At 37.0% G+C, this 20,870-nt stretch overlaps 1 protein-coding gene across 3 annotated transcripts in view; it reads left to right on the top strand.

The window, feature by feature from the left end:
- The first annotated feature begins 1,465 nt into the window (after positions 1-1,465).
- Positions 1,466-20,870, top strand: part of LOC117236620 (pikachurin-like) — a 278,236-nt gene continuing 258,831 nt past the window's right edge. The window contains exons 1-2 of one of the 3 annotated variants that reach the window (XM_033499739.1): positions 1,466-1,623; positions 3,153-3,397. In XM_033499739.1, coding sequence (XP_033355630.1) covers positions 3,283-3,397 — 115 coding nt within the window. In that variant the 5' untranslated portion in view covers positions 1,466-1,623; positions 3,153-3,282. Of the gene's footprint in view, positions 1,624-3,096; positions 3,398-20,870 lie in introns of all 3 variants that reach the window. The other 2 variants (XM_033499741.1, XM_033499740.1) reach the window with 2 other exon arrangements.

Below are 20,870 nucleotides of genomic sequence, written 5' to 3'. Positions count from 1 at the left end.
TGTGCAAGTTCTTTTTTCAACCTTACCGTATCGCTATAATTTTATTTCGCCACACTCGTACCAAATTTTCGCTGCTTCGAGTTTTCTATAGGAAAAGTTATCCGTTTATTGTTAAGATCCTACAGAGGACACGGTGGTTGAACTCGGTTAACTGTAAGAGGCCGTTGTTAATCGGTTTAAACAAAATTTGAATTAATTTAAACGATAAGTGAAAGTTGCAGGTCAAGTACATCACCAGTATTTATTTCATTTACATTGAAAGCTTTGTCGTTGGTTTTAACCCTCTCTCATTGCCTTTCAAATTGAAAATATCATGCAGAGAAAGCTCTTCAGGGAGTTTAGCATTTTTAGCATCCATGCTATCGTTATGCTCAAGTTATGGTATTGTTAACCGCGTACTTCAATTCGTTCGTTATTACGCTTTATTATTATGTACATTATAATAGGTTTGAATAGACTGTACAATTAGTGTGAACTATATAAACATGTGTATGTCGAATCTATTCATTCAGCTTTTGACAAGTGTTATATAATCTTCCATCTTCGGCAGAGTTCGAGAATTATTTATTAGTAATTAAATCCTTGTATGAGATACGAACATTTATTCATGGCGTCATTCGAAATTAATAGATTTTGACGTGCATATATTCTATGGAATATTCTTGTATATTGTAACGTTAATGTCTAGAATGTGAATGTTTATGCAATTAAAATATGTCAAAATATGCAGATAAAATATATAAAAGTACGTAGATATACAGCAATGTATGTAAAGGTTATACAATAAGTATATTGAAAATGTACTATAACAACGGGACGTTCATTAATCATACGCCATCATTATAATTTAAATTCTAACTACACTTAAAATTGAAATTTTGCTCCAAAATGATATTTCATTTTGACGTATACATACGTATTTCTTTCCCTATTTCCAGTTATACTCATTACATACCTTAAATGTTATTTATAACTGTTATTTTATGTCATTTGATAGTTAAATCAAATTGATAACGATCGCTTGACTAAAATTAATTCTTCTGTATATGTATATTTAAAGTACACAAATATGTGAAACCTATTTCATATGTGAAATATACAAAATAAATAGTATGTAACCAAAACCTAGAAACAAAATTAATTTTTATATGTAAGTTTCACTCTATTACCAATCTATGAAAATATATACATCTGCATAAACATCCACAATTTGTTAATATTCTAGTAAGAAATTTATTCTTAATGTACATAGAAAAAATTATAATTGTTAAATTTCCAACCGATTTTTTCTGCTACCCGAAAATCGTACGCTCCTGAGCTCCGATCGGGAAACGGCGTTTGGGGTGGAATGTTTTCAAGGGGTTAGTAACGCGCTTCCAAAAAAAAATGGCGGCCGATCGAAGGCGGTGGCGTTATGACGCATGCCACACGGCGACGCTCCGCGTCCCTCGGCGGCGCCACCATCGACCAACCCCCACAGTTCGATTGGAGACACCGGCCGGCGTCGACGGCTGTAGCGGAGCTCCTTTCACCTTCGGGTTCGCGTGTGTGCTAAAGTCTCTCTAGCCATCGTATCTTTCCTTCTTTTGTGTCGAACAACAATCGTGAGACTGTTCTGGACAGGTACGAGGACCAAACGAACGTTTTCGATCGTTACTTTTCTCTGTTCTTTTCCCATCATTCTCGTCTGCCTTCCTTTTCTATCTCGGCGAAACTCTATCTCGGTTTTCTTCGCGAGCGTTTAGATATCGTCTCAAGATTAAATCAATCTTATAATTATAATTATATCGCGACATATGGTGTATACGCATGATTCGTACGCGTTTAATATCAAGATTTTAAAGATTTGAGATTAAAGATTTGAAATATTTCAGCGGCAGTTTGCTCGTGGCGCTGTCGATCGTATATTTGCGTAGTTTCGATTCGTGTGACATAACTATGGTTTCAAGCGATTCGATTGTGGTCGTTGAACTTTATGAAGATTAAGGAAGGTAGAGAGAGTTTAGCCGAGACTCACCACAGTCGATAGTTGACGTTTGAGCTTAAGTCATTCGGTAGTGTCAAGGAGAACCGTATTGAATTCAGATACATAGTTCTCAGTTTGCTTTTGAGGGTAGCCGCGAACGTTTACGACCCGCCGCCGGGTTCGCCTTTCGATTTAGAGGTCTTTTCTATCCGCTTTTTACAAACACGTTATCGCAAAATTTATAGTGATTAATGTAAGTGAATAACAATTGGTTGTTTAAATGGGCTTTATTATTATTCTCTCTTTAATTCCAAAATTTTTATAACAGCTTCCAATTATGTGTTACAAGCGTCAAGTACGTTCAATAATATCAAAATTAAATCTTCTTTAATAATTTCGATTCGAAGCCAAATTCCAATTCATCAAATTTTATCTTTAGACTTTCATATTTTCTCCCTTTTTTTTTGGACAAAAATGTATCTTTCTTTGAGCTGTCTCGTTATAATATATGCATATCGATATCGATATGCATACGTAACCGAGTGAATTTGCATCGAATATCACCGGCAGAATAGAGTCCGATCATTTGCTGACGGGTAACAAGTACGGTAAATATCGGTAAGAGATCTCATTATGCGCGCAGTCGAATGTTAAACTAAAAAGCGAGGTGAAAAGAGCCCCTCATCCGATAGAGAGGACAGAGATGGTACATGAAAGGACGACACGAGCTTAAAAGTATGCGACCGTGTACCGCGTATATAGTCGTGTATTCGCGATAGTAGCTGGCCCGGTGTGCTTCGATGTGTATACGCTTTACACGGACGCTGAAAGTGGAAGGCGGACAATTGTCCACTTTTTGCGCCGGTGGCCGTGTTATCGTTGCAGTATACCCGATACAGTGTATACGTCTTCTTGACACGACCTCGTAGTACCTTCAGAGAATTTCGGTCGTATAACGTCCGTGTTTCGAGACACTTGACCGACTGTCTTCGTACTGTCCACACGAGAGAGAAAGAGAAAAGAAAGTACGGTAAAAGTACAAAAACGAAAGGAGTGTTATATGCGCTATTTGGTGTTTTTGCATATGCAGTGCTTTTGATACGCGTTTCTTTTTCTCATTTGTATTGTAGAATCGGTCGTTAAAATCGGGGGAAGTGACCGATTCGGATCAGACGTGGATTTTTAGTGTGCGTTTCTACGCGACGGTGAATCTCGCGCGACAATCGATAGTCGATCAAGAAGTTGGTTGGTTGATTTCCTAGAAATGCGAAAGTGAACATTATCGGGGCGAGCGCGTGCATGTACATCGCAGGACGATGGCTGAACTTTGTGTTTGCCGATTTTTCGTGATCCTTGCTCATCTGGCGGTCGTCTTGGTGCTCGCCCAAAACCCCATCGAGGAGAAGACCACCTTCGAGGCTGCCTTTCAAGGTAAGTGTTCTATCGATTGCATTTATCGATGGTTCGATGATGGTATAGACATCTTCCATACATTGATCGATTTAGTTTGAACGTGTTCATTGTATATTCTTACGATTCGTGTTCTTGTTTCTTTGCCGATTTATATCTAACTGGCGTCGTTGTCGTTGTCGTCGTCGTCGCCGATAGTTGATTACGTTAAGTTAGCAGCCATAAAATAGAATGAGTTTAGGTTATGAGGTGCATTAATTGAAGTAGAAAATAAAAATTGAAAAGCTCGTTAAGAAAATGACTCCAGTTAAATTTTTCGAATTTTAAAGTAGTAGTTTGTTCTAGTAATCAGAGGCGTGACTTGTAATATATGGAATTTATTACATATTTAGTGAGAATTGACTGGTTCTATGAAAGCGAGACATTTTTGACGAAAGCGTTTTTGTGTTTCTTTTGTAAACAACGATTCACATATGGAGGTCGTTCAATCTAATAGTAACAGGGACAAAAAAGGATGTTGATGTTAAGGGTTCTATCATAAGCTTTTATTTAGTAAGGGACATTCAGTTGAAGTGAGATTATTAGATTATTTGTTAAGCTTTTCGAATTTTAAAATAATGAGGCATCTTCGTAGCTAGAGGTGAGTCTCATAATACGAGAATCTTATTGTTCAGTGAATCTGTTGAGAGACAGTTGTACAATAGCATCACGAGTACTGCTTTCTCAAACAGCGACTCATATATCCAAATGATTCAATTTAATAACAGCAATGAAGAAGAAAAGAATGTTGATATCAAATACTCTATTATATGTTTGATTTTTTATTTCGTGAGGAATACTGAGTTCAAGTGCAGGTATCATTTTTTAATTAATTCAATAAAAAAGTTGTTGTTCGACAAACAGTTCCAGTTATGGTATACACAACATTGTGACTGACTTTGTTGCTATATAATTACAAATATGTAATCCGATAAATGCTTTGTTTAAATAAGGTGTTGTCGTGTATCCAACAACAATCAAAGAGTATTTTATTGTCTTGGTAAAATACAAAAATCGACAAGAGTTGTCTTTGATATGAACTTTTCAATTAATGAAAATTGTCTTTATGCAAATGCGTAATGCATACGTTCGGTTATCTGTAGTGAGCTTACAGGCTACTAATTACGACAGTAAATATTACTGGTAAATGTTTCGATACATTAAATACATTCGTGTTATACTCGGATATTCATTAACATTTCATCGAGTGTTTTTATCGATGCGATGAAAATTTAAGCGCGATGCTTTTCAGAATTTGGCCAACAGCGAATCACGCCATTACGGATCCATTTGTCAACGCGGCTTTCCATTCGGTAGCATTTTTATAACGCATATATCCGCGCGTATGTACGTCGGAGTCGAAACTTAATTAACGTTCGTATATTTGCGCACGGGGGTTTGTCGGCTAGCAAATGAATCCGTATTGACAAAGTCGACTCGAATGCATTAACAAATTTTCGAAACTATTCTGAATACGCAAATGCCGCCTCCGCAAATATTGTAGTTACTGCAAATAGTTTGTATGAGAAAAGTGTTTGCCCAATACACGATTCAAATCTGCCGACCATTTTCATACGGATTCATTCCTCCGGTATAGAACATATTTTTATCGAACGGTGTTGTCTATCGATGTGATATCAATCCAGCGATCGATATCCCCGACGATGTTCATTAATACGCATTTGTCATGAAATGGTAAATATGCAACGCTCGAAAGGAAAAAGTATCATGCATGTTGTCGATTTTTCATTTCCACGATATTCGATGGAATCCTACGTATCGAAATTCGATCCAAACAAAAATATTATAACTTTTACACAGGGCATTTTTCGTCACAATGAAGCCATATTTTTCTAGCTATATATGTTTAATTCTATGATTTATATCATTCTACGACATGACTTTGATTTTGTTGTTTTGTTTGAAAGGAAAGATTTAAATTTTTGTAATGTAATGCTTTTATCGTTATTAATCCATTATAATTCCATTGTATGTGTTCCATTATATATAATATTATTTAATTATATGTATATTTCATTAAATATATTATACAATTATACACATATATATGTAACAATAATATAATATTATATATAATGGAATACATAAAATGGAATATAATATATTATATTCTATTGCTTACTCCTATCACGTTTTATGTACCATGTTACTGAACTTTTTGATCAAACTCTGCAAGTAGAGTAAACTACGCAAATGGTCCGCATGACTGTAGTTCATGCAACAGTTATAACAATTCTCTTCATTATCCGTGATTTGTCGTTTATGATTCATATTATAGTTCATGTAACTTCTCATAAAAGATTTAAAACATACCTATTATTTTTAGTCCTTGATTAAAACCTAATAGTCAGCGTTTCCTCAAAAATAGCCTTATCCAATATCCACGTCGCAAGCGTTACGATCTCAACTTCTCGAACGAATTAAGCCCGAAGAGGTCAGCAGGGAACAAGATTAGCGACCTAAGAGCGTATCTCGAGTTTGGTTGAACTTTCAGTTAGCCATAGTCGTATACACGGTTGTCCTTTCGTGGGTAACAATGCTCCTTGCATTTTCGATTTTGGTTGTACAGGATTTTAGCACTGGTACGCGTTGCAATGCTAGCGTGCCACGTATAACACGACAGATTGCGTTAATGTTAATGGTAAACTCGCGCAGGGAAGCCGCTCCCTTTGCGAGATCTCCGCGGGCCCATTTGCTAATAGCCAGAAAGCAATTAATATCACGGTCAGTTACTGCCCTTTAGACATCACCGATGCGCACTAAGTTGGTTATATAACGGTCAGGTCCGAATCTAGAAATATTCCCATGTTACAGTTCGCGCGTCATTCAGTTGGCGAATCTTTGAATTCATCGACGAATATATTTGTCCATTTGTCGTTGGAGGACTTCATTGGCGAACGTGAATTTCAATGGAACTGGGACTTTTATGTATGTCGCAGAGGAATTGTTCCTAAAGATAACGATAAGGCAAATTACGTTATTGGAATTCCAGTTTGTTCATTGGGGTAATTTAGGCGATCATGTGTGAGGTAATTTTTGGAGTAGAAATCGTGTCAGTGACGTGTGCACTTATCTTGAAATAGATTGTACCTTTCGAAGTTAGTTTAGGTTCTAAATGTCGAAATGTGTCGACAAGTTCTGTCATCAGGTTTCGTCCATGTTTGCAATTTTGTATATTTATCTAGGAATTTTCACCAATCGCAGCAAATTGAAGAAGTGTACGTAGTCGTTGAAATATAAGTTACAACAAGATGGTGCAGTATTGTTGAAGAAATCAACTGGTAACGTAAATTCTATCGGTAAATCGTCATATGATAAAGTGTATCTGAGGCATTACATTGTATGAAGTTGTTATATAGAATGTGGCATCATTCACAGTATTTTTTAGATTGATAGCTTTAGATTGATAGCTTCTTTAGATCCGTATGGAACTTGTTCAATACCGAGAATCATAAACGCAGAAAAATGAAAGATTCTATAATAACAAAATCGTTACACACAGGTATGAGATAATAAGAAATAAAGATAATAATTTTATCGATGACTTAAAAGAATTAAGACAATTGATTTCTTTTCTTTTAAAGAGCAATTTATTAATTAAAATATCTAATTTCTCTTCTACGTCGTGTATTCAATTTTTTTTACCATTTTCTAAACGGTATCCAAAATGATATTTCATTTTAATCCTGTTAAGAAACCTCGAGAAATTCATTAACAGCATAAAGCTCGAAACGAAAAATTGTTTCCAGCACGATTATTTTATTCCATTGTTTGAAACGATCCAGTTACGACTGAGTTCATTTAAAACGGCGGAAAGGTTGTTCATTTCGGCAAGGGGTCGCAAAACGCGAACAAAAGAGTTATCAGCGAGTAGCCGATGTAACTTTAACGATTAGAGAAAGCGGCATTGCCCGGGTGAATTTGAACCTAGGGAAACAAAATCGGCGGCCGGAAACAACAGAAGAAAGGGCGCGTTAATTCACACAGTTGGTGCATTCGAGCGACGTAATTCTCTGGTCGAGCGGAACAATAGGCAGGGAAAGAAGAAAATGGATTAGCGATCGATCGATTTCGTCCCAGCTGTAAACAAAGGTGAATTATGTATTTTCAAGTACGAAAGCCGGGACGTGCCTTCCTTGAAACGAACGAATTCCAGCTCGTTTCGCCTTCTTGTTTGTTCGGGTTTCTCTATCGTGCTCCCTTACTTTGCTTGCTTTTCTCGTTTTCCTCCTCGCAGCGGGAAGCAAAAGGACAACGCCGTCCATCTTATTCCCCTCGTACTCTCGACTCTTTTTACCTTTCTACTTATTTTCTACCTCCTTCCCTATCCAGCTTTGACAACGAGGGAGTCGGAACGGGGGGCGGGCCAGTTGCTCTCGTCGAACATGATAGCAGCGAGAAGTAATCATCGGCTCGCAAATGCACTCGAGAGGAGTTCCATCGCCGCTGCCGATAAAATCTCTTATGAGGCCGGATCGAAGATGCGCGATAAAAATGTACTGGCGTAGGTGGAGCGAGTTGAGTTACAGGAAATTTTATATCGTAAGGTTCGATTTCGGTGGATGTACGCGCAACGAAACCTGCTGGTTCTCTTCTTCGCGGCGGATCTTGACGGAAGCGGGTAATTGGACTGAGACTGATGGTAGTTGAAACTGGAATACCATGTTTGGATTTGTTTAGATGTGGAGTTCGTTTACATTTGTAACGTGGAAAGATAGATCAAGCGCGAGGAAGAATTTAACATACATTAATCGAAAATTAATTCTTCTACGGATGATTTTATGAAAATTGTAGACTTTTTAGTGGTTGAAAATTGAAGAAGCGAGTTTGAATTTGTCTAGGCGCGGAATTTATAGACTTGGAGTGCGGAAAGGGAAGTTGTGGAGCAGGTCAGGTGTGTGCAAAAATTTATCATTAATTAACAATTAGCTTTTCCGGACATGATCTTTGAATTGCAGATGAGGTATAGGACGTGTAGGGTGCCAAAGAAATAATCGGCGTTTTATTTAACAATTCGTTTATTAACTCGACTAGCGGCTGCTTCACAACTCTCGACTCGCGACTTGTGCTGACGACTGCTTACTGACAACTGTTGCTGACAATTCATCTCTTAATCCGTTTTTTCCCTTTTGTTATCTTTTGATATCCCCACTACGCAAATGTTCGTTAAGCGTCCGCGATCGTGGTCACGTATGCTTTCTTCCGAGTATTTGACGGAAGGACCAAAGGGATATCGATGGCCCATTAGGCCTGTCAGCATTTACGTGGCCTCGTTTATGTTTCGCCGGTCTTTCGTAAGCGGTCTTCCCGCGATGCTATAGTATGTACCGACGAAACCGTTGGAAAGAGGGTTGTTCTTTGCGGCCTAGTGCCGCTACACAGATATTGTTAGTAGCTGGATGTTGGTGATTGAAACCTGGAATATGGTGTTTGGACTTCTAACTTCTAGCTTCGTACTGTGAAAGATCTATTCGGAATAAATTATTCGATATATAATATCTTCTTGATATTCGATCTGTGAGACTGCGTACATTTAGGCATTATTATAAAATGTTACAAATGAGACTTTGTGCTTCGACGTGTAAAATAGAAAGTGAACGCGTGTATAATCCATTTTTAATCTCCATCAATCAGGCTTGAGTAAAAGGTCGGTTGTCCATTGTAGTTTTTACGATTCGCAGTTGTATATTTTCCGATTTTATTTTAGCAAGTGCAGTTGTAAATTATGGTACGAGTTAATCGTGTAGAATCGCGAATATCGCCGTCAATTTTACTTGCCCCGATTCTATCGAATATCTGTCTATATTATCCATATTTTCCATATTTTTCGATAGAAGTGTACGAATATTTAAAAACGATAAAAATGTAAAGAGAAGTGAAATATGACGCGCGATATTTACTAATCGTGTTACCGAGAAAATCTGCCTTGAGAAAAATTGAATTGATTCCTCCCGATGATGTTACGTGTCAGCTTTGTAATTGTACTTATTGTTGTCTATTCTTCGTTTTGTTTGACGTGCCAATAAAATTCGTTATAGAAATGTGATGGAAAGCAAGTTTGCCGAGAAAAGAGTCGAAATTTTTGCATCTTCAAATTCCCTACTGTACAAGCATCATCACGACTGATGACCAAATAAAGGAACTGGATTTAGAAAGAACGAAGAGAGATGGTCGTTATTTCTCTTACGAAAGCTGTGTTCGGTAATGTTCATGTTTGCGGCTGCATTGGTTCTTTATGCACGTTTCAGGTTATGAACGGGACGAGTGAATAATGGAATAGGCTGTTCTAAGAGAATTTAAATTGCGTTCCGCCGATGGCACTGTTTCGCGTTCGTTGCGAGGCGCATCACAAGCTTATAGCCGAGAACTCATTTGACCTTAACATGCTTGCTGGGAATGCAGTCTGAAACTACAAATCATTATGTTCCTAGTTCTTCGCCGGTGAATATTGCGTTTCTTCGATCCGATCTGAATTTCAAATACGAAAGTAGTTCATCACTTACGATATTTATGTACGTAGGTACCTCATGAGAAGGTCGTTAAGAATAATTGATTACAGCATGAACGTGATGCTATTGCTATTTCTGAGATTTGAGATCAGCCATCAAGTCATAGTAACAATTCCATCATCTTTATTCGCACTAGTAGTAACTGTAGCGTTCACTCGGAAATAAAAGAAAGTGTTTGAACATCCAAGTGCTCTGACATATCACTATTTATGTAAATATTTAATCATAAGAATACACGAACATCAAGTAGAATAATCGATATTGGAACAAATAAACTAAAAGTTCCAGGTTTAAATATTCGAGCAAGTACTGACATCCTCGAGCAATTTACTACCGGAGTAACCTTAAAGTAATCAGCATAATCGTAGATATATCTCAAACGTCGAACGTCAAGTCTAAGTACATAAAGAGGTTTACAAGACAGGTAGCAGGAAATATTTGCCTCGGAAGAAAATATTTGTGCAGGACAGCGAGGGTTAATCTATTTCAATTATTTACTATAAACCACTACCGGTTCGGAGGATAGAACAGCATACGAGATTAATGCCTCTATTCAATTATTTAACACATCATCTCGGTTCGTTTGGGTCTATTTACGACTCAACGTTGATTAATGGCTCCGCAGCGTGGATACATTGTGGCACCTATGGGATCGTATCATAGAAATACCTATTAATCTTACTAAGGACTGTCTATTGTACCAAACAACAGTTTGCACCGCGTTAAAGTAGAACATGATACTTGGACGGTATTCACAGGTGTACGGTAACGTTTGTTCATGCTATAGTCACGTGGACAATTCGATGCGTGAGCATAGGTCAACTTCAACATTACCGTGCATTGCTACTGACTGCATAGAGTCAAATAGGTACGTGGGTCAAACTTAAGGCAACGGTACACACAGTTTGCGCTGCTCATATACAATACATTGACGTTTCGCAAACTGTATACAGTGTACGCACAGATAGCATATATACCTTTTGATTGGCTGATTTACGTATAATCTAGATGTCTGCGATCAATACTGTTATCTATTTTCGTCAATGACTAGAAGCCAGCATTTACTTTATCGCGCGAAAGCAATGATTTCGTTATTTCACCAGACGATTTGATTCTGTTAGGATTTCTGTGTTTGGTGTTCGCAGAATATCGGCTGTTTCGATAGTTATATATAATCGTATATAATCGTATAAAATCGTATAAAGTTTTTCACTCAACCACTGCAATTATAGATCATAAAAGAACAGGTAATATTAAGCAGACTTAGATGCAGATATTAGAGTTAGTCTTTATTCTAATTTAATCATTACATAAAGTACTACCATTTACATTTATTAGGCCTCAAACTTATACACGTACGTCTTATGTTACTATTACTATCAAATTTTGTTGTATTTACGTTTCGTCCTCGTATATTCTACGTGTGTTCGATACTTAAACTGTCTGATCTTCTCAAACCACAATTTAAATCACGTTAATATCTATCTAGTATTAACACGAAGAAGTAGATTCTTCTATACAGAGTTTCGTCTCGTCCATTATACGTACATATGTATATCATAACGAATACACTTTAAGCTATAATATCTCCATTTGGTTGATTGCGCGGGATTTGTTGGAATTAGCTCTTAATCGTTCAGACGTTCTCGAAATCGTTCTGCAAATCGTGACGGAACGCGGTGCACGTATCGGGATTAACCATGCAATAAAACACACTTTCATTGAAGGTATTTATCAAGGATTAAAACGGCTGGTCCTCGCATAGGTATAACGGGTGACGAATTTCAGCCTCAGCAGAGACCGCAAATTTGAATAATTTCACAGTTATTACGCAATGGCCGCGTTCAACCCAGCTGTATTATCGTGCTCGACGAATTTGTGTTTTTTATCGAGGCTCGTAATCGTTCGGCTGCGGTTTCCAACGATATTTTTGAACCGCGAATTATTCAGGTTCCGAGGGTAAACGCCCCGCGGATTAGTTCGACGACAACAGGCATCGTTCACCACCGGCTCGATCGCTGCAAAATTGATCGCGCACCGTCGAACCATCCTTTGCCTTGCCCGGAAGCGATCCATGTCGTTGCTCGTTGTCTGCAATATTAAATGGAAATGGGACACAGGTTTTCGCACCCAAACAGGAAAAAAGAAAATCGACGCTGTAGCTGGTATTTTTGGTTTCATAGCGTGCAGTTTGCGCTGTTGTTTACTTCTTATTCGAATGCGGCGTGTTATTCGCTTATTCATGGGCAAACTGCGAATGTTCACGCAGTAATGAGAAATTTAAAGATGTAAAGATGTACAGGGTGTATACATAATAGAATATCCAAAATGAAATTGTAGCTATAATATTTAAGTTCCTGTGCGGATTCCATTTCTTTAGCTATGTTTATAAAAGAGATTGAAATTTTTGTGAAACTTTAATTTGATGAATCGAAAATTAAAATTTTAAGAGATTTAAGACCTTTTCCTGTGTTTAACTATTTATATTTTGCAAATACTGCTTTGACGCCATTGAAAATGTACACGCAAATTGTTTTGTTCTCACCATGTAAAATGGAACAGTGGAAAAAATAATATTACATATATAAGTAAATTTACAGCGTTTTTTTTAAGTCCTCGATTTTATAAACCTTTATTTCAAAAGAGCGCTGGTATCGTCGATCGATCGTATCAAAAGATTCTCTATATCAAAAGGGTTGAAATAGCAGTAAATTAATCATCTAATAGAACCAAAGGGATTCTTTGGTATTTTTAATGCGAAGTAACACTCAGAATGTAAGATTAATTCGTAACAAGTTACAAAATTCATTTGTTATATTATATACCAGTGTATGTTCTGCGAAATATGTAGTTAATAATTCTTAAAGTACCAATATGAGACATCCGTTCAGTCATAAATAAAGTTGATTACGAATCATTATCTCGAGTCAGCTTTCTATGTGGATATATTATACAATACGACTAAAATATCTCAGTAAATATCTCGAGATATTATCCTTTATTCCGGTGTAACGAGTAGGATAGAAGAAAGGAATCTCGAGCACGCTATTTTGCGAAAACATTTAGTTTTAGAGTGGCCCTAGTCTACCGGGGAGCCATAGTTAGCATTTAATTACGTCCGAGGATCTGTTTAATCGCAAAGTGGAAAAATGCTGTGCGCGCTCTTGTGAAGCGAACGAGTGTTGGCATTTGAGAGGTCAGTCGAGCGCCAACCGTGAAAGGGAAAGGTCACGAGATTCGTGAGAATAGAAGGAACTTAGAGTGACATTTCACAATTATATTTCATTCTCTCCTTTTTTCTCTTCTACTCCTTTTCCCCCGGCAAAAATATGTTATCACTGGCGTTATTTCTTCCACTCCGCACCCTTGTGTCTTTTTTGCATTTGTTTTACTATATATACCTTTTCTTTTGTTTTATTTTGCGAGTTATTTCAAAGGAAAATACGAAACGAGCGCGCAAATGGAAAGTTTTAAATCGTTTTGCTCGAACAAAGGAGTAGCCGAGTTTGTTGGTCGAGTGTTAACGAAAATGACTGGTAGAGAGTTTCTCTCCACTTTTACAATTGATTTTGTGCATCAAGTTAACGAATGAAAAATAAATACTAGTTAAAAAATTGATGTTCGTAATTTCCTTTCTCTACGGTCACTATCGTGGTATAAGTTCGCGAGGAGGGTCGTTTGTTATTTTTGCCACTCTCGTCTACAGCAACAGCGTGAACGTGTGCTGTGATCGTTTTACTTTGAAATAACCAACGAATCGCAAGCACAGCTGTCGTAAAAAATGTAACACTCCCAGTCATACCGCACGACGGAGTTCCGTATGGAACGTGCAACGAGGTATCCACGTCTGTTTTCTCTACACTTTTCGAAAAATACATTGAAACATTGTCGGTCCATTAATATTCTTGAATTTTTCATCCATCGAAATCCGCTTCGAAAGATATTTTTTATGTTTACCATTAAGGACTCTTTTTTGGATAACAGACGCGTTAGTTTGCGGATATGTGCAATACACACTTTTCCACTCTGGAGATATAAATGTGTAAAATCTGTCTTTTTAAGTGTGTTTATTTATACATAAATTATTGAACATAGGCATATTAAAGATTTAGATGTAAGATCAATTAAAATTTTCTTGATATATACATATATTGTATAGACAGATTTGTATTATTTTGGATACATTTTCAGAGAATTTTTCTTATTTTTTTAATAGTTCATTGTGGAAAAAAAATTATCTTTAATTTTTTTAAATATAAATAAGTTAACATATGTAATAGACAGGTTTTCCATCACTTATGACTATTATTTATTCGTAACTTTCTTAAATGTTCTATTTTGCTTCGCTTCAATCTCTTAAAGCATAAATAGGTTTCTAATTCAGAGCAAAATTCTAAAGACCTGATTTCTTTCATCAACGGAGATTTTTCTTAAACATTGTAGTAGTCATGTTAATTTCAATTTCTCCAAACCCATATAACTTCACAAATAGAAATTAATCTTCCCAAGATTTAATTCCTCTTTATAATTGTGCTATTCCTCGCAACATTCCGTTGCAATCATAGTCACTGATACGTTCCCTCTGAAACGAATGTCGCAAAGTGACGCTACTCTGCTTAAAGATGTCTTCTTATTCCAAGTGGAAAAGTAAAGTGACGATCCTCGTTGCGTTTCCTGCTTTTTGCGACATTCCCCTTTATTCCGTTTTCACGGTAATAAACCTTCCATCCTTCGATGGAAAGGAAGGTGGGCAGAGTTATTTGGACTTCTTTTCGCTTCAGCTCACTTTCTTTCTTCTCTCGTCGTTTCATTTTCGCCGCGGTGACAGTTACTTTCTGACCGGCTGACCCGAGAAAATGAGACCAAATAAGTAAATAAACGAACAGGACTCAGCGACACGGCGATGTTTTCAGATAATAAATGGTCCGTGGTATTTCGCGAACAGCCGGCGTTTCCTTATTCCGCCGATGCCACGCGTCCACTTGAAAAGAGGGCAATATCGTCGATGTTTAATACGAACACCGTGTCGTGACGTGTAATTAAATAGACAACTGCACGCCGCACCAACAGTATTTCCAATTAAATTTCGACGTTACGCCAGTCAGTCGAGGGAACGCTTAATCAATCGTCCAGCTTCGTATTAATTCTTGGCTTGAGTTGCATTCAATTTTGTTAGAAAGGAATTCCAACGGGGCCTGGAAGATGGATCGAATCGTGAATCGTTAGCTCTCGCCTTCTTCGCGGCTGCTAACTTGTTTCGTGGCTACCGGGGGCGAAAGTTTGAACTTTCGCGTTGATTTGAAGAAAATTTTCATCTTCCTGCGTTTACAAAGATCAGCGTGCGATATATCCACGATACGTCGTGTAACCATTTGTCATGTCAAAACAATAGAGATTTGATTTTGGGTTAAATAGGTTCGATTATGATTTCCGAAGTGCACTATGACTTATAAACTACAATCTCATCCACCTTTTTGTATAACGAATATAAAGTCAGTTTTACGTTTCACACATGACAAATGCAATTTTACAAAATGTGACGTATTGGCTTGCCATTTTTCCCACGGGACCGATAAAAGCTTCGTCTTAATATTCCAGCCATGATTTCGTGCGTCAAGAATGATCCCCGTTCGATTTGTTTGCTAATTGCGCGTGACACTATTCCACTTCCAGGAAAAGCGTGCTGTTTGAATAATTGGCTGGATGTGTAACGAATATGACGGACAGTTTTCGTTTCCATTTTTATAGAACTAAATGAAAAAGTAGAAAAAATAGGATAGAGAATAGAAGAAAAAAGCATAGAGAAACAAAATACAAGCAGACTTCGTCGTGGTAGTTTCGTTGTATTTTTCTAATTGCGGTTCGGTATTCGATGCACGAGGGTGCAACGCCCTCGTATGTAGGTTATTCCATTGAGCTGCTTTTTCGGGCGTAATATCGATTCTCGAGTGGTAAGACGTCGATGCGTACCGTCGAACGTCGATACGGATTCGTGGGAATATGGTGTCTCGACTTTGGAATAGAATATTACACCCGTTGTGTCGCAGGGAAGAGAACTAGTCAGATTTCTCGTCGGCCAATATTAGCGTCCCTGTCGGAACGAACAGCTGTATAAATCCGACGTTTCGATATGTATCGATATCGGTTAAGCATAAACGTTGTTCATTGTATACGGAATTCATATGTATTCCTTTTGCATAATGTATATTTCCTATGTTTTGTACAAACGTATTTCCTTCGATTCAATTTTTCATAACGCCAAGGTTTGTCGTATATCGGAAAGATGATAAAGAAAGCAAAGTATTTGCGATGTTGGAGAGAATCGTTGTTCCTTTCATTTATTATTTCGGATAATATTCCTCGATCACAGATGCCTCGTGTTATTCTTGTAATACATATTATTCAGTTACATACTTGTTATCACAGGTGTGTTTATGTAAGAATTTATTCATAATAAAGGAATTACTTCTAGAACATCTAGAAATAATAAAGGCGTTATTAAATAACATCTTATTACTTCTACGGAATGAATCTCTATTTCTGAAATTTGTTCCAGTGAGTTTCTGGGAAAGTACGTTCTACCAATAGAATTATAAGGAACAATACGGCATTTAGCTCAGATTTACCCTTGAGAAGCTTTTACTAGCTTCATGCTAGTAAAATCCCTTATTGTTATTTGATATAGCCACATTACCATTCGGATTGTCAAATTAATCAGAATAACTAGTCCAATGTTAATACCGTTTCGTTATTTGGTAACCATGGAAATTTCATACGTGATATTGAATTTCGTTTCGTTCTTCCTGCTATCGTTTCAATCGAACAATTAATAGTCGAGGAAATTGTAGTTGTGTTGATAAAATATAAATCGTGTCGTGAAATTGCCATTGCGTTTCTTCTGTTGGCTCGTTTTCCTGTCCATTAGTTACTATGGTTGACAAGGGAAAAATATAATTCGAAGACAAGAAACCGTACCGCTCGCGAAACGTTCGCGGTGGCAGAGGTTTTCTCTCTTCTTCTTCGCAGGATCCATCGATCAATGAAAGAAACTAATGACGAGCACCCACCGATCGATAAGCCAACTTCGTTTCTCATTCGCGTCGTAGAAGAAACGACTACGAGTTTTGTGCGCAAACTTTGCTAACTCGATTGGTCGAGACTAATAGAAACCCGATGCGTCTCGTGGATAAAGAACCGTCGTTTTCTCGAGAAATTAATGAACCTGCGACCGTAGGAGTTTGATATTTTAGTCGGATATTTTGTCGTTGACGTTGTAAAGTTGTTCGTCACACGACGCACGATGCGACATTGCAACGAGGATTCGGAATAAAAATAAAAATTCGCGGGCTACGTTCGTACGATCGCAGACCAGGTTCGCACGTTCACGGTCCATGTTCGCGCGTTCGCAGGAACCTTCGCGCGTTCTCACGTTCCACGATGTGATATTTGAATACCGATTCGGGATAAAGATCAAGAAACGTATACAATATGCAGCAAACTCGATATCAGGGGATCCGACATGATAGGAGTAAAAGTCTCTTTATCAGATGTTTAGGGAATTATTGTTTAAAATTATATTACATATTTACAGAATAATGGTGCCATTGAATAATAAGATGAAAATGGAGCGATGATTATTTCGATTTTTGTTTACTGCATGCGGCACTGTGCAACAACTGTGTCAGTTTCTGCTGTCAGTTTCAGTCGTAATTATCACCTCGTAAGTTATGAAATTAGATATTACGGGGTGTTTTGGTTGGAGTTATCGTTGTCGAGCAGTTGTACGGTGATATACGAGTCTGATCTAAATATATTGAAAGAGGATTAAAGGGATAGTTTGCAGTTTGCCGTTGAAACGCGTACCACATACTTTTGGTGCAGACTTCAGAGTTTTAATAGAATAGTTGCTTGCTAACCTGTAGATTATTGTAGAGATCAGGGGTCAATATGTGGTATAATTTATAATTTATAAATTTTATTCAGTTAATAATTTGCAATTATTATAATAAATTATTATATTTATATAAATACATATTTTAATACATATAATCGTATTATTTATAATTTATATATATTTATATATAGTTATTTGTAATCTTCAAGTGCCAATTACACTTACAAAAATCTCAGACTTTATTTCTTTCATTATTTATAAGACTGTTATCTGCTGTCTTCTCTTGGGAACACTATTTCCATCACTTGCTACTCCATGACAAAGCGTTTAATGGGAATATATTATAACTTTTGCATGTAAAAATCTTTACAAGGAATAAACACATGAAACAGAATCACATCATCTTCACATACTAATTTTAATTAGCGACACAGAGAGAAATAGGCGTGCAAAATAAACCTTACGATATTCTAACAACTTTCGCAAATAGATTTCGATAGAACGTATTTCGCTAAAATTTCACTGTAGCCTCGGTAAAATTAAATTTCATGTAAGGCATAAAACATTAGATACATTATCCATAAGTCAGGAAATTTGGAATTAACAGAGTTAAAAACAGTTGTTAAATACGGAAATCCAGTTGCATTGTCGAAATTCATCAAACTTTACCGTGGGAGCATAATAATTTACATTGTGCAAATAATTCGAAGCAAGTTTTAATCAAAACAAGGCTACGTTGCCTATTAAAAGAGCCGTAGAACGTTCCACGAAGCGGACTGTGATGATTATTAAATTACCTTCAACTGTACAGAATGATGTTCGCGTGTAATACAGTATCTACGTGGTAGAGGCGGAAATTCATTACCGACGGTTCGAACATGATACGCTGCGCCTTCGTCGAAGAATCAATTAACGAATGAATTCGAAACGATGTTTGAGATCCATTCGCGATGCAAAGCGAACAGGAATTAAACGACAGATCGATTCGGGCTTTCTGCGATTGTTCTTAAATAGAAACACGAACTTTTAATGAAACAAAATCAAACAAGAAAAACAAAAGAAGAAGAAGAAAAAAGAAAGGAGGATGCAACAAGAAATAAATGAAAAATTCACGATCTATGGAGCAACTTGTCTTTTCTCATCGTTCATCTTTTGCTCGAATTTCTCTGTATTTCATTGGTATATTGCTTTGCCGGCTAATTAACGCGATTCGAGAGTTTCATTTCTTCGAACATAGAACTTCTGAAACGTGGGCGAGCGTAGGAGGATGGAGAAGGATAGTTGGATGGAAATTTTCCCGTGAAAAGGAGAAAATTAAATGGTCCAGGCTTTCGACTGAATCTTCTTTGTGGTATGTTCACGAAAACCGTTCTGTATAGATGCGATCGATAGCTTCCATTGTACTTTCGGGCATACCAGGGATTTACATGTACAATCGGGACAAAAGTGACCATTATTTCTAAATATTTCACTTAGCAAGTATGATTGTTATTCCAGTTTCTTTAAATATGATTATATTATGATCAGAGACAAATTTCCAAACATTTATGACTCTCTTAGTCGCGTTATATCTTTCTCAGTATTATTCCACTTTCGAGCTAAGGTTCACTTCAATTTCTTTAAATGCAAATACCTTCATGATTTAAAACAAAATTTCAGAGATCTGGCTCAACTGAATTTCTTTGAATTAATTTCTTTCAACACACGTAAATTTCACGAGCAAAAATCGATTCCTCGAAGATATACTTCTCAACGCAATTCGAAGGGTTTGTTTCTTTGGAACGTAGAACTTAAAACTACGTTTTACCTAACCCCAACCTAGAACGTAGAACGAGCATAGAAGAGGGTAGAAAATTTGCTCGTGAAAGGGAGAGAATTAAGTGGTCCAGGCGTTCAACTCTATCTTCTTCGTGGCATGTTCACGAAAACTGTTTTATATAGATAGGGGTCGACGGTTTCTAGTGTGCATTCGAGAACACGAGGGATTTATATGGCCTATGAAAAGCCTTAAAATTCGAGAGTCGAACGAGAATCGAGAACAGGGTGCTCCTGGGAACGATAGGAAAACTAGCGATCCGGCTCTCAGCTTGTACGATGATGGACCTTCTCGATGTTGGTATTAATTGAAAAAGAAGATGATGGACGCGTTAGAGAGTGCGAGCTGGAAAAAAGTCACCCCTTGCTGGGCGGATAATACGGCTCAGTCGAGCGACAGGGCCAATTAATTACTGTAGCCGTGGTATTATTGCAAATCCTTTTTCATTCCGATTGTTACAATCGATTCTTTCCTAAGTGTTATTACAGAAAGAGTTTCTTAGTTGCTCCTCTTTTAAGGTTATTATTTATTTATTTACTTATTTATTATATTCACGGGGAAATCTATAATTTGCAATACGAAAGAGGAAAGATACAAAGAGAGGCAAGTAAGCGAGAAATCAATTGATAATTACAATTATTAGGAATTTAATAAATAACACTAGTTTTGGCTAAGACGTATTTAACAAGAATAGAATTTAAATACCAATAATTAGTAATAAAAAAAAAGAACTTGATGCGGTATAATAGATTGTTGGTGTGTTAAGTAAGCGAGATGGTTGCACGAAAGAATCAGTGGATGTACACTATTGGCATGTACTTGATATCATATGGTTGAAGCGGCTGAAATAATCGTACAATGATATTTTAACCGTACGATGATATTCAACTCGCAATAGTTCAGAGTGACGTAAGTTTTTGGATGGAACATTAACTTTAAATTTCTCTATAATGTCAGAATAGGTTATTGGGCCATATAACGTTTTACGTACAAACGAAACATCAAATACCTTTCTCCTGTACTCTAAAGTCGTAAGATTAATATATATGGTTGGTATATGATCATGGTTATGACAGGTTACCATTATAGGGTCCTCTTTTTCTTCGGCAACAGGACGAAGAAATTTATGTTGAACTATTTTGTACTTGAATTGATATATGTTATATATATTATAGAAACTTTTCGTATAAAACAGTCCGGATACATATATAAACA

Source organism: Bombus vosnesenskii, unplaced genomic scaffold, assembly GCF_011952255.1.
Source record: "Bombus vosnesenskii isolate JDL3184/JDL3185 unplaced genomic scaffold, Bvos_JDL3184-5_v1.1 scf7180000013351, whole genome shotgun sequence".
In the NCBI taxonomy this organism is placed as follows: Eukaryota; Metazoa; Arthropoda; class Insecta; order Hymenoptera; family Apidae; genus Bombus; species Bombus vosnesenskii.
The sequence above is the reverse complement of the archived record's forward strand: the minus strand, read 5'-3'. Positions and strand labels throughout refer to the sequence as shown.